Here is a 17,834-nt window from a genome sequence, read left to right on the forward strand (position 1 = left end):
TGGAGAGAGAGAGAGTGGGGAGGTAGAGGGAGAGAGAGAATCTAAAGCAGACTCCCAGCTGAGTACAGAGCCCAACACAGTGCTCAATCTCATGACCCTTATATCATGACCTGAGCCGAAATCAAGAGTTGGACTTTCAACCGACTGAGCCACAATACAGTTTTATGTCTTCCTTTCCTATTTTCAGACCTTTCTATTTCTTTTAAGATTAGTTTCTTTCACTTAATAACATGCATTTATGTTTTCACTATGTCTTATCATAGCGTAATAGCTCATTTCTTTTTAGCACTGAATATCACTCTACTGTGTGGACGTACCACAGTTTATCCATTCACCTACTGAAGAGCATCTTGGTTACTTCCAAGTTTTGGCACTTTTGAATATAGCTATTATAAACACTCATGCACAGGTTTCTGTGTGGATATACGTTTTCAACTCATTTGGGTAAATATCAAGGAGTAGGACTGCTGTATTGCATGCTAAGAATATGGTTTGTAAAAAACTGCCAAACTGTCTTCCAAAGTAGCTATACAATTTTCCACTCCAACGAGCAATGAATAAGTGTTCCTGTTGCTCCACGTCCTCACAAGCATTTAGTGTGGTCATAGTTCTAAATTTTGGCGACAAAAAGGTGAGCCCAATTTCTCCTTTTTCTTGCCTTATTGCACTGGCTTGGACCTCCAGCACAATGTTGATGAGTGCTAATATTCTTCCTCGTTTCCCGCCTGAGTGGAAAAGCATTCAACATTTCAGCATTAAACGTGATGTTAGCTGTAAGGTTTGGGGGGTTGGTTTGTTTCTTGGAGGGCTTGGGGTTTGGGTAGAAACCTTTATCAGACTGAGGAAGTTCTCTTCTGTTTCTAATTTGCTGAGCATATTTTGTTTGTTTAAATCATGGATGACTACTTTCTGAATCTATTGAGAAGATGTTATGGTTTTCTTGCTTTTTTCTGTTAATGTGGGGAATTGTACTGATTGACTTTGGGATGTAAACCAATCTTGCCAACTTTTTCTTCCCATTGGGATTTGCAGATTCTAGTTCAATTCCACTAAAATGTCCTCTTGAACTGTGGGTCTGGACAATAACATGCAAATTCCATCCTAACGGTGCCCCAGAGTCACTCCTTCTCTTCAGTCCCATATTCCCCATTTCGGGAGCCGTGCTCAAAACCCACAGGCTCCTGGCCGGTGCGTGAGGCTCGCGCCAACCGCTGGACGCACTAGCCCTGGCTGGACCCGCTCCCAGCGGACCCTAGCGTTGCAAAGGCAACTGGTGGTGGGGGAGGCAAGCCAGCAGTGACACCCCAGCCCCCCACCCCACCCAGCGACATCAGGAGTGTCCCGAGCCGAGCCCCCGCCCGCCCCCGCCCCCTGCGCGAGGCTCCTTTAAGAAAGCCTGCTGCTGAACGCGTCTCTGGGGCGGGAGGCAGAGGGCGCCAAGAATGCGGGACTCCGACGCGAGCGCGAAGGCTGAAGCTTCGCCGGTGGCCTCCCGCGCTGCGTCCCCCCAGCCCTCCACCCGGGGTCGTCCTGCTCCCTACCCCCAGATCCCCGCCCCCAACTTCGAGGTCCCTCCCCCGCCGCCAGACTCCCCGCACCTCGGGGCTCGCACCTGGATGCTCCGCCCGCAGCCCAGCGCCGGACCCCAGCCCCCGCCCCACCCCGGGGCTGCCCGGAGGCCGTCGGAGCCCGGCGGGGGCGGGGGGGGAGGACGGGGCGCCCGGCGCGGCCTCATCCACATGCAGGGGACGGCGCGGCGCGGCGGCCGCCAGGAAAGGACAAAGGCTGTTCCGCCGCCGGCCGCACCGTGCCAGGCTCGCCCCGCCTGCCGTCCCGGTGGCCCCCGACGCCGCCCCCCTTGTGTCTGCTCCGCGGCCCGGGGCTGCACGGTCCGGACGGCTTCCGGGAGGAGGCGGCTTCCTTGGGACCCTGCACGCCGGACATCCTCCGCGACCTCAGGAGCCGCAGCCCCCTTCTCCGTGTCTCCTGGCCTGTTGAGGTGGCCCCGTCTCCTTGAGCCGGGATGGACTGCGCGGGGCCTTCGCCAAAGACCCGAGTTCTAGTCCGCCGAGCCCCACTCTCACCTGTGACCCGGCATCTGCAGATGGAACCTGCCAGACGCAGCCCAGAGCGCAGCCCGGCGGGGCGGGGGTGGGGTGGGGGGAGGGTTGGGCAGAACTTCTTCCAGGACTCCCTTAAGGGCTCTGGATGAGGGGTTAGCGGCCAGACTTTTGATGGCGGGTGCTTAGGGCCCCCTGACCCCCTCCGGGGGCTTCCTGGACGCACCCCTCCTAGAGCGATATCTCCCACCCCGCCATCACCGTCTGGAAACCAAGGAGGCTTCAGAAAGGGTTTGCGTCTGGGCCCTGCCACTAGCTCTGTGATCCTCCTTACGGATCTCTGGGGCTCAACTTCCACCTGTAGAACGGAGCCAACCTCCGCCCTTCTGTCCGCAGGCCACACTCGGGGTCCGTGCCAGGATTTAAGGAGTATGGAAGCGCTAGCGCGCAGAGGGTCCCAGTACACAGACAGCTATTATTCTTGCCGGCTTCCTCAGTCTCCTTGCGGGCAGGGACAGTCTTGCCTTTGAGCTCTGCTCCCCCACCCCCACCCCCACCCCGCGACTAGATGAAACTCAGGCAGTGGGAGGGCCTCTTGCTTCGTTCAGCTAGAAAGTTCTTCCTAGGTCTGCCCCAAGTCCTCTCCTTCCTTCCCAGGCAGCGGGGGTGGGGGCAGTTCCCTTTAAGGAAGGGGGGGAGGGGGTCTGCCAGCCGGTCCTCCTTCCGCCCCTCCCTGGCCCCCGCAGCCCGGGGGCCCAGCGCCCGGGCCCCGCGCCAGCGCATGCGCCCGCCTGTGGGCGCTGTCCGGGCTGCGAAGGCGTGTGAGCGCACCGACAGACGGACGGGCCGACGGACCGGCGGCCGGTCGGACAGACTGGGCAGCGCAGGGAGCGGGGACGCGGCGGGACAGCGACATGGCCGGCCGCACGCAGCAGCCGAGCGGGCGCGGGAACCCCGGCCCTGCACCGTCGCCCTCCCCCGGCCCGGGCCCCGGCCCCGGCGCCTCGGAGCGGGTGACGCTCAAGAAGGAGATCGGGCTGGTGAGCGCCTGCACCATCATCATCGGTGAGAGGGGCCGCGGCGGGCGGGTGCTGGGGTGGCAGGGCCAAAGGCTGGGGGTGCACTGCTGCCCGAAACAAGGGGCACCCCGCTGCGGGCGCTCCTACCATCTGCGACTGTGGGACACGTGAGGGGATGCCCAGAGCACCTGCGGGTGTCTCCCCTCACACAGGGGCAGTAGGGCTTCTTGTTCCCACCTCCCCAGGCGCCCGAAGTTCTGCACCTGAGGGAGGTGCCCGTCCCATCCACCGCTGGACTCCCCCTGGCTGCCTTTACTTTGCTGCGGGTTTCAGCAAGGCAAATTGCGCTCAGTTTTCTCATCTGTGAAAGGGAGGTCCCTATCATCCTGCCTGGAGTGCAGGAGCCCTGTAAGTATGGGGACTGGATAGGCTGGCCCAGGTTAAGGCTCCAAGTTCTGGGCTGTGGCTCCAGTCTCTACTATGTGTATAGGATCCAGGAGCCATGCAGTGTGGGTGATTTATTCTTCCAAAGCAGGAGATCCTGTGGGGACACTGGACAGGTAGAGCCAGCCCAGAGGGGGAACGAGGTTCAGAGTATATAATTATTGCAGAGTTTGGTGGCAGGACCCTGGGGAGAGGGTGGACCAGTCAGTGACTGGGGAAGCCGGCCATGGGGTGGGCATGTCAAGCCTGCAGAAAAACCACCTGCTTCCTGGGCTGAGATCCCAACAGGCATTCACATCCTCTGGCGCCATCTTCCCCACCTGAGAATGGGTCCATGTGTCTTGCCCCCGTATAGGGACTTCTGGGTCAGCAGAGGGCTCAGGGGACAAGGCCCAAGTCATGAATGCTGACTCCTCAGGAACTAGGTCATCTGTGGACCTGTGTCCATACCAAGTGCTCAGAGACCCTCCTGGGAGTGGTCTGTTCCATCCCCTGTGTCCCAGGAGACACAGACTGGGCAGATGAATGCCAGAGGTCTGGACTGCTTTATTCTATTGCTTGCCAGGTCTTCCCCTCCCCAGCCAGTAGGATCTCCTTGTGCACCCACTGCCCACCCATCCTCCGACCCCTGGTGATGGAGAAAGTTGGAGGCTCAGGAGGGCAGATTGGAATCTTCACCTCCTCCTCCTCTGCCCCCACACTGGGAGCTCCTGAACTGAGGCTGGGATCTGGCTCTTGGCCATCCCCACCCTCACACTGAAAGTTGCCCCAGAACACAAACCCTGTGCAGGTAGCTCCCCCGTCTCACCCACTTGCCCCTGGAATGGAGTCTTCCAGGAGCGGCTCCTGCGACCTTCTTGGCCTAGGACATCCCTGCTCCACTATCTGCTGGGAGGAAGGGCTGGGTCCAGGGATTTGGCCGGGATACTGGTTAGAGTCTTGCCCTGGCCCACACCCTCTCCAGGATCTGTCCCCCGAGGAAGGAGAAGCCCACACATGATGGATGGACCATGAAGTCAAGAGGCTGGCCATGTCTGGAGCCAGCTACAGAGACTGCTAGGTGCAGGGAGAGACACAGTTCTTCCTGGGCTGCCTTGGCTAAGCAGCCATCATTGAGCTGTATTCCTACTTTGCCTCCTCCCATATCCCATCTTCTTCAGGTCAGGTGGAGGCTGCTGGCTCCTCTTTCCTTGGAAAGAGAGCCCCGGTGGTGGCGCTGGGCGTGGAAGAGGCTAGCTCCACCATCACATGCGGTCTGCAGGACAGACTCTGTAAGAATAGTCCCGTGCATCCCAGCTCGGTCCTTGCCGCACCCCAACTCTTCAGCCCTTTCCTGTTCTTCCAGGTCCACCGCACACTTGGCCTCCAGATCTTGAGGGCTGAGCAGGGATAAGAGGTGGCTTGGCCGAGAGTGGCAGACTCAGGAAGGGAACCCAGAAGACCTGACCCCAGCACGGGACCCTCAGTGGTGGTCCAACGACCCTGCTTAGGGAGTTTTGAAGGATTCCAGCAGGCAGGAGACAGACAAGGGGAGAATGGATGTGGCCCAGAGGGGACAGGAGATTCGGGAGGAAGCCTCTGTGGGTTGAGTCAGGGTCCGCACTGTCCTTCCCACTTGATGCCCTGGAGGCCCCGCCCCCTCCCCAGGCGCTGTTCTGCAGAGGCCAGCTCCCATATCTTACCCCAACTTCCTGCCCTGGGGAAACCAAAGTAAAAAAATGTCTCCAAAGTGTCATGTTTTAACTTTAAAAGCCTTGAGGACTTTATATTTGACTCCACCATCTTTCTTGTTTCTTACGAGCTCCTGTGCTTGCTATCTCCAAAACTTCAAATAGCCCCTCCCAGAAGATCCTATAATTCTCTTTCCTTGTACCCTTTGCCTCGTCCCACGCCGAGGCGTGGGGCTCTCCGGAATGGAACGATATGGAAGGGCTTTGGGCTGGAGGAAGACTCCACCGGAAGTGTGTTTAGGATAGCACCTGCTGGCCCCAGCCGGCACACCTGGAGCAGAACAGCCCGGCCTGGGGGGGAAGGAGCCAGCTGGTCAGGAGTTCTGTAAGACATCGCTGCATCTAATACCTCTTCTGAAAAACACCTCTTATTACATTATGAAATCATGTTCTCCCTTTATCTCATTTGATTCTCCTGCCCATCTGGCAAGATGAGAGTGTTTATACCCATTCTACAGACATAAAAAACTGAGGTTGGAAGTTAAATGACACTTCTGCAAGCAGTAGACTTGGGATGTGGAACTAGATTTGGACCCAATCTTGCAATTCAGTGCCCTTCCTCATACTGTTCTGGTGCTGGGCAAACTTGGGGCCAGATTCAGAGCCCTCAGTGCGGGAAGGTTGGGATTGACCAAGCTCCCCACTCGACCATGGATGGATGAACAAACAAAGGGACAAAGGAATCTCCCCTGACTCCCCACCCCCACCCAGGGCTGTATGTACAGAATCTCTCGTCCTGACTCAGGGCCTCCCTCTAGCTCCCTCTCCCAATCCACACCCAAGGAATGGGTGTGCCCAGGTCCAGCAGAGTGGGAATCACCCTGGATCTGCTGACCAGGCTGTCCTGTCCTCCACTCTCTCCCCTCGACTCGGGTACCCCACCTATGCTGGTGTTCGTGTGTCAGGCTCAAGTATGTTCAGGGACTCAGAGGTCTGCTTCGTGAACCCCATCTCCTTAGGAGCCAATCCCTGCTCATCCAAGGATGGGCAGGCCCCTCTCTGTTGTCTCCAGAGCCAGAGGTAGCTGGGCTGCTCAGAGGATGGCTCTGCCCACAAGCTCAACCCCTCCTCATAGGGACCCTGGGGAGACATAAAACCAGAAACACCTTGTCTGTGTCTCACAGCCCTGATCTACAGACGGGGAAACAGACTGAGGCTGCAGCCAGCCCAGAGGCAGATGTCCTTGGTGATGGGGGCCGAGGCCGCTCTGGCTACAAGGGTGGGGGCCCGCCAGCACTGGACACACTCATTCATCGATTCAACAGTTAGGTGCGGAACCATACCAGGCACTGTTCTGGGTGCTTGAGACACAACAGGGAAGAGGACAGACAGAAGCCCTGTCCTCTTGGACCTGATGTCCCAGCATGGGAGTCAAAGAGCAAATGATAAATAGCTAAATGTTTAGCCAATGGATAATGACAAGTGCTAAGGTGAAAAAATTAAGATGGGGGTGGGGAGGATGGTAGGTAGGAGATGAGTCAGGAGTGGGATGGGGCCCAGTTTGTGTGGGCCTTGCCGACTGCAGTGAGAAATTTGTCTTTTTCTCTTTGCAAGATGGGAGAGGGCTTTGAGCAAAAGAGGGTTGGGATAGGACAGGAACAGACAGGATGGCATGAGGCAAGATTAGATGGACGCGATGAGGGACAGGATGATGGTATGGGATAGGATATGGGATGGCATGGGATGGGGCTCACTATGGAGAAGAAGCTGTGGGCAGCAAGGGTAGAAGCAGGAAGCCTGGTCAAGAGGGTACTTGAGTCACTTGCATTAAGAGACAATGATGGCTCAGAGCAGGGTGGTGCTGAGGGGAGGTTCAGTTCTGGATGTGTTTGGAAGATGGAGCCAAAGGATTTGTGATGAACTGGGTGTGAGGTGTGGGAGAAAGAGAAGAGTCAGGGTGACCCCAGGTTTGGGCCTGAGCCTCTGGGAGCCCGGTTTGCTGTTTATTGATCCAGAAAGACTGAGAGGAGTAGGTCTGGGGGGCAAGGGGATGAAAGTCAGGGATCTCATTTTGAACATGTGAAATTTGAGATGCGTATTTGTTGAGTAATTAGTTGGATATCCAGGTTTAGCTTAGGGAAAAGGTCCATGCTAGGCATATAAATTTGGGGGTTGCCAACAGAAGCTGGAGGACTGGATGAGGTCTCCAAGGGAGGAAGTGTAGAAGGAAAGGGGCAGAGGCCCCAGGACTGCACCATGGGCACTCAACATCTGGAAGTCAGGAAAGAGAAAGACCAGCAGAGGCATCCAGAAGGAGAAGCCAGCAAGGTGGGAGGAGGGCCAGGAGGCTGAGTGTGGAGGAAGGGCTTAACCTGCCAAATGCCATTGATGAGGCAGGCAAGATGCAGTCTAGGGGTGGACGGTTAGATCCAGCGGAGTGGAGCTCATCGATGACCTTGACTCAGCCCGGAGGCTGGGCACAGGCGAAGTTTACTAGGTGGGCCGGGCTGGGCTGAGCCAGGCAGAGAGAGCTCCACACTTGTGCTCATCCCTCTCTTGAAGGGAACGTGGGTTAGGCCGGAGGTGCCCGCGGGCCAATGGGCAATTCCACACATGTCCCGGAGGCATCCCCACTCACCTCCCTGGAGTTCTGCCAACAACCTCAAAGGGCACTTCTGTCTCCTCGGAGGGGTGCCCGACACATGCTCATTAAGGACACTCGTGTGTTTGGAGGCATGGGCTTCACCCGGGGGACAGCAGGGCCCCCAAAGCAGAGCTCTGGCCACTGACCCCAGCATATTGAGGTCCCTTGGGGGTCAGGTCTCCCAAGGCCACATTGGGTGGCCTGGGGTATCTCCAAGGTAGATGACAATAGTGAGATTCGTAAGCACTTCCTGGGGCCTCTGATGTACCAGGCAGGGTAGGAGCACACCCGCGTCACTGCCTCATCCCCCACTTCACAGATAGCGAAGTATGTGGTCCACAGCACCCCGCCCCTGCCCCCACCATGAGGCATCTGGGATTCGAACCCAGATCTAGGGATTCTCAACTAGCACTGCTGTCTGTGGCCTCAGGGACCGACTGATGGGAATTTGGAGCTCTTTTCCAGAGGCCTCATGGGTCATATCCTAATGGGGAGGTGCTGGGACTCGTTGCCCAGAGCAGAGGAAGGAGGCCTGGCCGATGGCCAGCCCCTGATCAGAGCCGGGAGTCCCAGAGCTGTTCTCTCTCAGGCCAGCAGGCCAGTGTGACAGGAAGAGTCCCCATTGTGGGCCTGCTAGCTAAAAGAGGCACGGATAGGCAAGACTTAGATGACTTAGGCCCTGTGGGTTCTCTGTCCTTTGGGGACCTCAGGTTCCTCATCACAGCAGGCCAGGGCCCAGACCCGGCCCTCTGACTGCAGGACCCATGCAGGGTGGCAAATAAAGAATCCCTTCCTCGCCATCCTCTAGGTACCATGGGAGTGGGCCAAGGTGGGAGGTCAGGGAGGGCTTCCTGGAGGTGATGCAGCTTCTGGGAATCTGGTGAGCTGAGGAGAGACCTGCCACCGTGGGGGCCAGGGGCCCATGAGCAGACTGTGTTTCCTTAGGCCCTGTGCAGAGAGAGGCGCAGAATGTGTCCGCCCTGCCCAGCAGGGCCTCTGCCGAAGTCAGGGTCGAACCAGCCCTCTGTTGCCCCCTAGCTCAGTGGCCCTACCTCGCAAAAGGGGAAACTGAGGCCCAGAAGGGCAGCGCTGGCCTGAGGTCACACAGCTGACTCCCCAAAGTGTTTCTAGCGATGACGGGTGGTGCCGGCAGCCTGGCCTGACAGGACCTCCCTGCCCACCACCCCCCAAAATCAGACTGCACTTCCCCCCCACACGCACCAAGGGCAGCTGGTTCCTTCCACCAACATGACCTCCACCGTCCACCCTTGGGACCTCCCTGGTCAGCCACTGCCTCCCAGAAATAGGTCAGCGCACACCGCAACAACCAGGAGAACAATGGCCCTTTCTTTGTCCCTCTGCGGAGCCAAGTAAGCCCCATCAGCCCAAACATCTTAATGTGATAAAGAACCACCCAGAGTGCGCGGAGGGCAGAGGGGCGGGAGGAGACCGAAAGAGGGCCTCCTGGTGGGGGGGCTCACCTCCTCACCCACCTGTACGGTAGCTCTGGCCCTGCCGCTAAGGACCTGCAAGGACCACAGAGCCTCCCGGCCACGGGGCGGATGGGACTGCGGAGGCCTTGGAACCTGCATTTCCCCAGCCCACTGTCGTCAGACACCTGACTGGGCGCTCAGTAGTATCTCCTAGCCCATCCCTGTTCCCTAGTTCCTGCCCCTCCCCCTCTTCCTCCAGAGCAGGTCCCCCCAAGGGCTGGGCTTGTCCACTGCTGCGTCCTGAATCCAGCAGGGCTGATTCTGCTGGACCTGAACACGAGGGCTGAGAAGGGGGCCCTGAGCCCACCACTACCAGGAGGGCTGGGCAGGCACCCCCCGCCGCTGTACCCGTTACAGCTCCGTGGTCCCTCCTCCAGACCTCCTGTAATCATTCAGACGCCGGAGGCCCCCACCCCCGTCCCCAGCGTCCCCCCCTCCCCGTCCTCTGCCACTCACCCTAGCCCCTGGCCCCTTTGGCTCCTTGCAGAGCCCCACCCAGCCCACATGGTCCCCAGAGCAGCCAGTGGACCTCAGTGGGGTTTTCCTCCACCTTCCGGCATAAACCTGGGACAGATGCTAGAGGTCGTCCAGGTCCAGAAAGAGAGGCCCTTTCAGCCACGTGGGGAGAAAGAAGCCCTGTGCCGTAGGCTGAGGCCATGTGTCCACACAATCATGATCCCCTGGCCCATCCCCCAGTGCCAGCATCAGAGTCTCCAGCCTCTGGGCACAGGCTAGTGACACGTCCCTTTCAGACCCCAACCTGGGAGGACAAGAGGCTAGGTGACTTCCCCAAGGGCTATGCCCATGAGGCCCCGCCATGCTGAACCGCATAGAGTGCTGGGGTGCCATGGGCTGGGTTGCTCAGGTCCCTGGATGCCCCCAGCCTGAATGCACCCAGTTCCTTCCAAGGCCACCCAGCCCCCGCTGGCTTCCAACCTCACTGGCTTTTGGCAAATCCCACTCCACCAAGCCCTGAGAACAGAGGCTACGCTGCAGGATAGAGCGAACTCAAAGACCCTTTAGAAAGCTGAGCCAGGCCCCAGGCCCCCAGGGTAGATAAGGGAGGTGGCCCCTCTCCCCACTGGAAGCAGGCTGAGGGCTCAGCTTACCTCTGGGGGCTGGGGGACAGGAATTCTTTCGTCCTTATCTGGATGTATTTAGGGCTCCTGGGATGTGACTGGAAAACCAAGTGGGGCACCGTGGCCGTCCAGACTGGAAATCTGTGTCGGCCGGGGGCGGGGTGGGGGGTAGCACCGTGGACAAGGAATGCATGCAGATTGGCAGCCACAGCTGTGTCCTTGGCCAGACCCGCCTGTGGGCCTGGCAGGTGGAGCAGGCAGGCTCTGCCTCAATGGGTGTGCACTCTCCCGCAGGACCTGGCAGGTAGGGTCATCCTGTCGAGGGACTGAGCGCTTTTTTATTCATGGGGCCTTGTGCATTCTGGGATTTTTCCTCGTGGGCAGGTCCTCGTGCAAACCACCAATGATGCGACCTAATTTGTGTGCTCAGATGGTGAGGCCCAGGTCACCCAGAACATTGCCCTTTTTGCCCTAACTGCCAGGGAGCTCACAGCTCAGTGAGCACTCAGAGTCTTGCTCACCCTGAGAACCTACTCTGCAGACCACAGCTTGGCCCTCTGAGCATTCAGATTGAGCACTCCCAGACACCGTGAGTCAACAGAGCACCCCCTAACACACGCCACGCTCCGCGAGTCTCCGAGTCAGCCCAAGGACAGGGCAGGTCTTCGGTGACCATGGCAGACTCCCTTCACGTCTGAGCCTCAGAGGCTGACCACCCTCCTCCTCCTTGCAGTGCCTTTCCAGGAGAGTGGACTAGAGATGGCTGCTGCCACTTCACAGATGAGGAAATCAGTCTTTCATGTCAGGACATCGGTGCCGCTTTGGACATCAGGCCATTCATGCACCCATTTAGTTTACTCGACAGATGTGTATTAAACACCTACTATGTGCTGGGGGATGGAGGTGAGGGAGAGCAGGTGCGGCTGCAGACATATGCAGAATCACGCAAAGATGCCAAGTACATCTGGATACAGCTGTGAATGAGCGGAGGGCTTCCTATATGGTATCTCGCTGAAGCCTCACAAAAACCTCTTGTATAGGCAGAACTTGAGAGGTGACCTGAGCCCCAGCTGGGGTTTCCCACTGTGCTCCTGGCATCCACCGGGCTGTCTCAAGGACAGAGGCAGTCTTCTCCAGACCCGGGGCTGGCCAAGTCTCTGCCAGCCTGCCATTGCCCATCCCATGCCTTCCGTGATGCCTGCTGACCTACCCCCAGCCCTGAAAATGCACCGCTTCCTCTCCCTCACCCCACCGGCCCTTGCCCAGGACCTGAAATATTTCAATGGTGCCAGGAAACAAGGTGCCTTCAGAGTCTGTGTCTGCAGTCTGGGTTCTAGGTCAGGGAGGAGCCCAGGAAGCAGGTTCCTGAGCAGCTGAGCCCCCTCCCGCCCAGTGGGAGCAAGCAGGGGACTGAAGAACTCAGAACAGGACTCCTCTCCTGAATTGGGTGGACAAGATGTCACTTCCCATGCCAGGGGAATGGGGAGATAATGAGCCCAGAGTGGGATTTGCAGGATCTGAGGCCCCTAGTGGCATCCACCTGCCTGCAGGCCCATCTCCCCTCGCTGCCTCCTCCAGGGAGCAGCCTGGGTTCTCTTCCTCGCTGTAGCTTCTGGGAGCCTGAGGAGAAGGCTGGGCTGCCTAAGGGGGCCCAAGACCTGATGCCTCCCCATCTCCCGCCCCACCCCGCCCCAGGAAACATCATCGGCTCGGGCATCTTCATCTCCCCCAAGGGGGTCCTGGAGCACTCCGGCTCTGTGGGTCTGGCCCTCTTCGTCTGGGTCCTGGGTGGAGGTGTCACTGCCCTGGGCTCCCTCTGCTACGCGGAGCTGGGAGTTGCCATCCCCAAGTCTGGCGGGGACTACGCCTACGTCACTGAGATCTTCGGGGGCCTGGCTGGGTGAGTGTGGGGCACCAGCGGGGTCGGTAGGGGAGGGGATGACAATCTGGAATGGAGGGTCACTTGGGTCCTGGACTTCGATTCCTTCTTTTTCTCACATCTCAGGGAGGTCATGGGGTGGATGGAGGAAAGAGGGTGGAGGTGTTGGGTAGCCTTCCAAGGCCAGGGTGGGCAGGACACTCCGGCTGGCCCCTTGACCTCTCTGTGCTTCCTTCTAAATGTTTCTTTAAGCCTACTCCCCACCTGGGTGATGCTCACAACAAGGTGAGGGCAGCCTTGATTAGTAAACCCACATGTGTGTGTGGGGGGAGGTGCATAAAATTCCTGCCAGTGCCCTGCAAGAGTGCCCCTTTACATAGCCCCCTGGCATGCTTTTATTCACCAATAAACATTACCTGAGCACCTACCGTGTGTTGAGGACCAGGGATAAAAAGATCCATCTCTGTCCTCAAATTGTCCACAGTGCAGAAGGGAGAGAGCCCCTCTGCACTTAATGAAGACCTAGAGGATCCTTGCTTTGAGGGTGTGCGTGAGAGACAATGGCCCAGTGGCCAAGAGAATGGGGTGCTACCACCTAGGGAAGGCTTCCAGGAAAAACCACGTTTGCACCAAGGCTTGGAGGGCAAGCCCGATCTATCTGGTGTGGTCAGAGGCAGGTCACATCCATGGTAGGTGCCAGGGTTTGGAGGTGCTGGGGCTGCCTGGGGGCACAATGGGGGACCAGAGCTGTTGCAATTATCCAGTTGAGCCATGCCGAGGGCCTGAATAAAGGTATAGGAAGATCCCAGAATCATCCAGAGGACATGGTATCCGGTGTAGTATGAGGGAGAGGAGGTGACAGCCGCTTTCCCATTGGATAGACTCCATGGATGGCAGTTTCGGGGAGGGTTTTGGGGTAGGGTTGCCATGCTGGTGGGGTCTGTGGCATATCTGGGGAGATGGTCTGGTCTGGTCTGGGTGGGAGGATGTCTGGAGCTCAGAGGAAAAGTCTAGGCCAAAGTATACAAAATTTGGTTCTGAGGGATGTGGTGCAGGGTCTTTAACAGGGTAGCAGTGGATGGGACCGTGCAGGTGTGTCCATGGATGCTCTGCTCTGGGGAGAGCGTCCTCAAAGGGGACTGGGACCTGAGAAAGCAGAAAAATCGTGCTGTATGGTTAAGAGAATACTCGAGAAGGAAGTGCGAGGGAGGGGAGGGCCCAAGGCCTGACCCCAGGCATGCCTAACTTCTAGGGTTGGCAGAAGGGAGCCAGGGTTAGGCCTCGGAATAAAGGAGAGGACCAAGAGGAATCTACCAAGCATGGTAGTCCAGAGGTCATTGGTGTCCCTGGATGCAGCTGTCCCCACCCTCAAAGTCTAGGAGCTCCCCGGGTGCAGGGAGAACCCCTGGGAAGAGGTTGGGCCTCACAACCTTGAGCAGAGCCCCATGGGGGCACACTTCAGTGGCAATATTCAGGCAGACAGGACATAAATCGCTCCCTAACCCTGGCCAGGGCTCCTCGCACGCAAGGTCCTGTCCCTCAGGGGTCACAGCTCAGCGCCAGCTCCCTGCAGCCATGCTCTGCTGAGAACTCCAGCTGGAGCCATAACCGAAGGTCCTGGGACAGCCTGTCCCAGCTCAGGAAACAGCCTGTGGCCAGAGCTAGACGGCTGTTAGAAAGGTGGTTGGTTCCCCAGTCCTTCTCAACACCTGCCCAAGGGCAGCCTGGGGCTGCTTAACCGTGCAGAATGCCGTCTCTATTGCAAAAGTCCGTTATTAGAGCAGAGACCCCCAACAGCCCCGGCCCTGCCTTCTGGCGCATCGGCAGGGTGCGGGATTCCCCCCTGTGCCAGTCGGGCCCTCCCTCATTCCAGCTTCCTGCTTCTCTGGAGTGCGGTCCTCATCATGTACCCAACCAGCCTGGCTGTCATCTCCATGACCTTCTCGAACTACGTGCTGCAGCCCGTGTTCCCCAACTGCATCCCCCCAGCCGCTGCCTCCCGCGCACTCTCCATGGCCTGCCTGAGTGAGTGCCCACCCTGGACCCACACCCAGCTCACTGCTCCCCGGGTAGGAGGACTGTGTGTGTCGGAGGGGGGGTTTCCCCTCCAGCTGCCGGCCCCCTGGGAGCTTAGCCTCAGGGGGTGGGCTGCTTGCGCTCTGGCTGCTGGGGGGGATGCCACCCTCCTGCAGCCTGGGCCGGACTTGGCTGTGGCCCACCCGCCCTCTCTCCTTTCCTCCCCAGTGCTCCTGACATGGGTGAACAGTTCCAGTGTGCGCTGGGCCACGCGCATCCAGGACGTCTTCACCGGCGGGAAGCTGCTGGCCCTGTCCCTCATCATTGGCGTGGGCTTCGTCCAGATCTTCCAAGGTAGGGCCAGGGTGGGGCCGTGCACAGGGCTTCAGTGACAACTTTGACCCTTGACCTCTGGACCCCCAGGACACTTCGAGGAGCTGAGGCCCAGCAATGCCTTTGACTTCTGGATGACACCCTCCGTGGGTCACCTGGCCCTGGCCTTCCTCCAGGGCTCCTTTGCCTTCAGCGGCTGGAACTTCCTCAACTATGTCACTGAGGAGCTGGTCGACCCCCGAAAGTGAGTGGGATGCCCGGCCAGGCCCTGGGAAGGGGAGGGGTGCAGCGGTGGGAGAGGCAGCCTCCCTGCACAGACCCCCTGCATCCTGGGGCTCAGCCCGGTCGTCCACCTGACCGTACTGCTGCTGGGACACCTGTACCCCAACCTGGCCCGGGACTGCGTGGCTGTGGGCGGGTCGTGGCCCCTCGCTGGGCCTCAGAAACACTGAGCATCATTGTCCCCCTGTCAATGGATCCAGCTGTTTGCCTTTGGCCAAGATGGATATGTGTGCGCACAACGTGGTCCCTACAGATGAAGCCAATAGCTCCATCTGGAGCTCAGCCAGGGGTCCCAGCAGTGAACAGTTGGCAACTGGGGCTGGGGCTGATAGGGCGTCCCACGGGCACCCCAGGTCAATGCATTGGGCCCCAGGGGCACTTCTCAAGGATTTTCGAGGATTTTCAAGGCTGAGTTTGGCTGTATGCACTTTTCTCTTTAGCGCCGACATTAGACCTGCTCCTCCGGGTTTGATGTAGCCCAGGGTGGGCCTGGGGGGTGGCAGGGGGACAGCAGTGCTGCCCCTTTCCCTGTCCCAAGGCCCCCAACGGACCCAGACCCGGGAGATAGAGACTCAGACTGTTCCCTTGCTGGGTCCCCTGGGCCCCGCCCCCAGCCCCTGGGGCTGATGCTGACACAATCCACCGCTGCCCCCAGGAACCTACCTCGTGCCATTGTCATCTCCATCCCGCTGGTGACCTTTGTGTACACCTTCACCAACATCGCCTACTTCACTGCCATGTCCCCCCAGGAGCTGCTGGCCTCTAACGCGGTGGCCGTGGTGAGTGGGGTCCCACGTGTGCCTGGCTCCTGCCCACCCCACCCTGCCTCATGTGTCACCTCTCTTCTGTGCCCACTCAGACCTTCGGGGAGAAGCTGCTGGGCTACTTTTCTTGGGTCATGCCCGTCTCCGTGGCACTTTCCACTTTTGGAGGGATCAATGGCTACCTGTTCACCTCCTCCAGGTGACTGGACTGGGGAGGGGGTTGGTCAAGGTGAGGCAAGGCAGGTGTGTGTGATCAGTGCCAGGGGCGGGAGGAAGTCAAATCCTGCCCGGTGGGTCCGACCTGAAACTGGGACAATGAACTCCCCAGTAACAGGAGTCGGACCCCAACTCTGAGGTCCAGAAAGCAAAAGGGAGGCGGGGCGAGACAGGGAAGAACTGCGCCATGGGGCTGCCGGGGCCCGGAGCAGGGGTCAGAGATGACAGCTCAAGAGGGACATCAGGTCTGGAGCTGTGGTCCAGGATCTGGTCGGTAGGAGGCCCGCGGCCGGGCTCATGGCCCCCACCCATCTCTGTCCCAGACTGTGCTTCTCTGGGGCCCGAGAGGGGCACCTGCCCAGCCTGCTGGCCATGATCCATGTCAGACGCTGCACCCCGATCCCTGCCCTCCTTGTCTGTGTAAGTTGTGGGGCCAAGGCCGGCAGGGAGGGGAGCCGGGGCCACCCAGCAACGTGGGGAATGGTGGGGATTTGTCCTGGCCCTAGGAGGCAGCCCACAGAGGGAGCGGGAAGGGCCGGGGCTCATCGACCTCCTGGCCTGAGCTGGCAGGCCCAGGGCCGATGGAGGCAGGTGGGAGGCCACCCTCAGCCCAGTCCTCTCCCAGTGCGGGGCCACAGCGGTCATCATGCTTGTGGGAGACACATACACGCTCATCAACTACGTGTCCTTCATCAACTACCTCTGCTACGGCGTCACCATCCTGGGCTTACTCGTGCTGCGCTGGAGGCGGCCGGCGCTCCACAGGCCCATCAAGGTGAGGCCTGGGAGTGGATGGGCTGGCCCACGCTATCGAGCCACCCCTTCGGTCATTTGGGCACCGGGGCCAGGTGATGACAGCGACCGGGATTCTGGTTTTGGCCACGTGCTGGGCCCTGCTCGGGGCTCTATGTGCACTGACGGATTCGGCCCTCACAACAGCCCCACGAGGTGTGAATACTCCCAGTTTACAAACAGGAAAGTGAGGCTCTGGTGCTTGCTCCTGGTCACACGGAATCCCAGGAGCGCGCACAGGGACGCAAGAGCTTAACCCAAGCTAAATGCAAATATTCTGTGTGCATATAAATGCTGGAGCTGGAGAAGTGCTCAGTGCCTTAAAAAGTGAAACACCAAAAAAGAGAGAGAGAGGGACCTCCAACCAAATGCAAACATCCAGTGACACATCAATGCTGTGAGCAGCTCAGAGCCACTGAAACGTTTACAAATCCTCAACCCTTTGGCAGCCCGGCCATCCCCTGAGCTGGCTTCCAGCACGTTGGGCGGCTGCCAGAGCGGGGGCCCTCACGCCTCAAGCTCCCAGGAGCGGGTGGGAAGCACCTCGGACACCCCGGGGTGGGGGTGCCATTGGCACTCCCGCTGGCTCTCCCGCAGGTGAACCTCCTGGTCCCTGTGGCGTACTTGGTTTTCTGGGCATTCCTGCTGGTCTTCAGCTTCATCTCGGAGCCCATGGTGTGTGGGGTCGGCGTGATCATCATCCTCACAGGGGTGCCTGTTTTCTTCCTGGGGGTGTTCTGGAGAAGCAAACCAAAGTGTGTGCACAGACTCACAGGTGAGCCGGCAGCCTCCCCACGGTAGCAGGCCTGGGAATGCAACCCTCTTAGGGGCTCGGCCTGGAGCAGGGCCTCCCCACAGCAGCGGTGGCAACAGGGTCCGGCCGCCACCAGAAGTGTCCCCAGTAGGTGGCCCCAGTGTCCAGGATCCACCCGAAGGGAGCAGCTCCCTGAGGACCCCTGCCCCACAGGGTCAGACCCAGGGTCTATCTGTTTGTCCGTCTGTCCTCAGAGTCCATGACACGCTGGGGCCAGGAGCTGTGTTTCGTGGTCTACCCCCAGGGTGCCCCCGAGAAGGAGGAAAATGGCCCCTGCCCGCTGCCCGCCACGGACAAGCCCTTGAAAACACAGTGAGATATTCGTGGAG

At 59.1% G+C, this 17,834-nt stretch overlaps 1 protein-coding gene across 1 annotated transcript; it reads left to right on the forward strand.

Annotated features, from left to right (window-relative positions):
• The first annotated feature begins 2,965 nt into the window (after window positions 1-2,965).
• SLC7A10 (solute carrier family 7 member 10) lies at window positions 2,966-17,821 on the forward strand. The gene is made up of 11 exons (XM_035023884.1): window positions 2,966-3,125; window positions 12,105-12,309; window positions 14,162-14,313; window positions 14,533-14,658; window positions 14,728-14,881; window positions 15,575-15,698; window positions 15,779-15,882; window positions 16,223-16,319; window positions 16,525-16,674; window positions 17,289-17,466; window positions 17,700-17,821. Exons 1-11 carry the CDS (start codon window positions 2,975-2,977, stop codon window positions 17,819-17,821), a joined length of 1,563 nt encoding a protein of 520 aa, XP_034879775.1. The 5' UTR covers window positions 2,966-2,974.
• The last annotated feature ends 13 nt before the right edge of the window (window positions 17,822-17,834 follow it).

Source organism: Mirounga leonina, unplaced genomic scaffold (genome assembly GCF_011800145.1).
Source record: "Mirounga leonina isolate KUSES-001 unplaced genomic scaffold, KU_Mleo_1.0 Mir_177, whole genome shotgun sequence".
Lineage (NCBI taxonomy): Eukaryota > Metazoa > Chordata > Mammalia > Carnivora > Phocidae > Mirounga > Mirounga leonina.

Coding starts and splice junctions, on each gene's coding strand:
- SLC7A10 (XM_035023884.1), top strand. CDS start 2,975: ATGGCCGGCCGCACGCAGCAGCCGAGCGGGCGCGGGAACCCCGGCCCT. Junction 12,310..14,161: donor ATCTTCGGGGGCCTGGCTGG/GTGAGTGTGGGG, acceptor CCCTCATTCCAG/CTTCCTGCTTCTCTGGAGTG. Junction 17,467..17,699: donor GTGTGTGCACAGACTCACAG/GTGAGCCGGCAG, acceptor GTCTGTCCTCAG/AGTCCATGACACGCTGGGGC.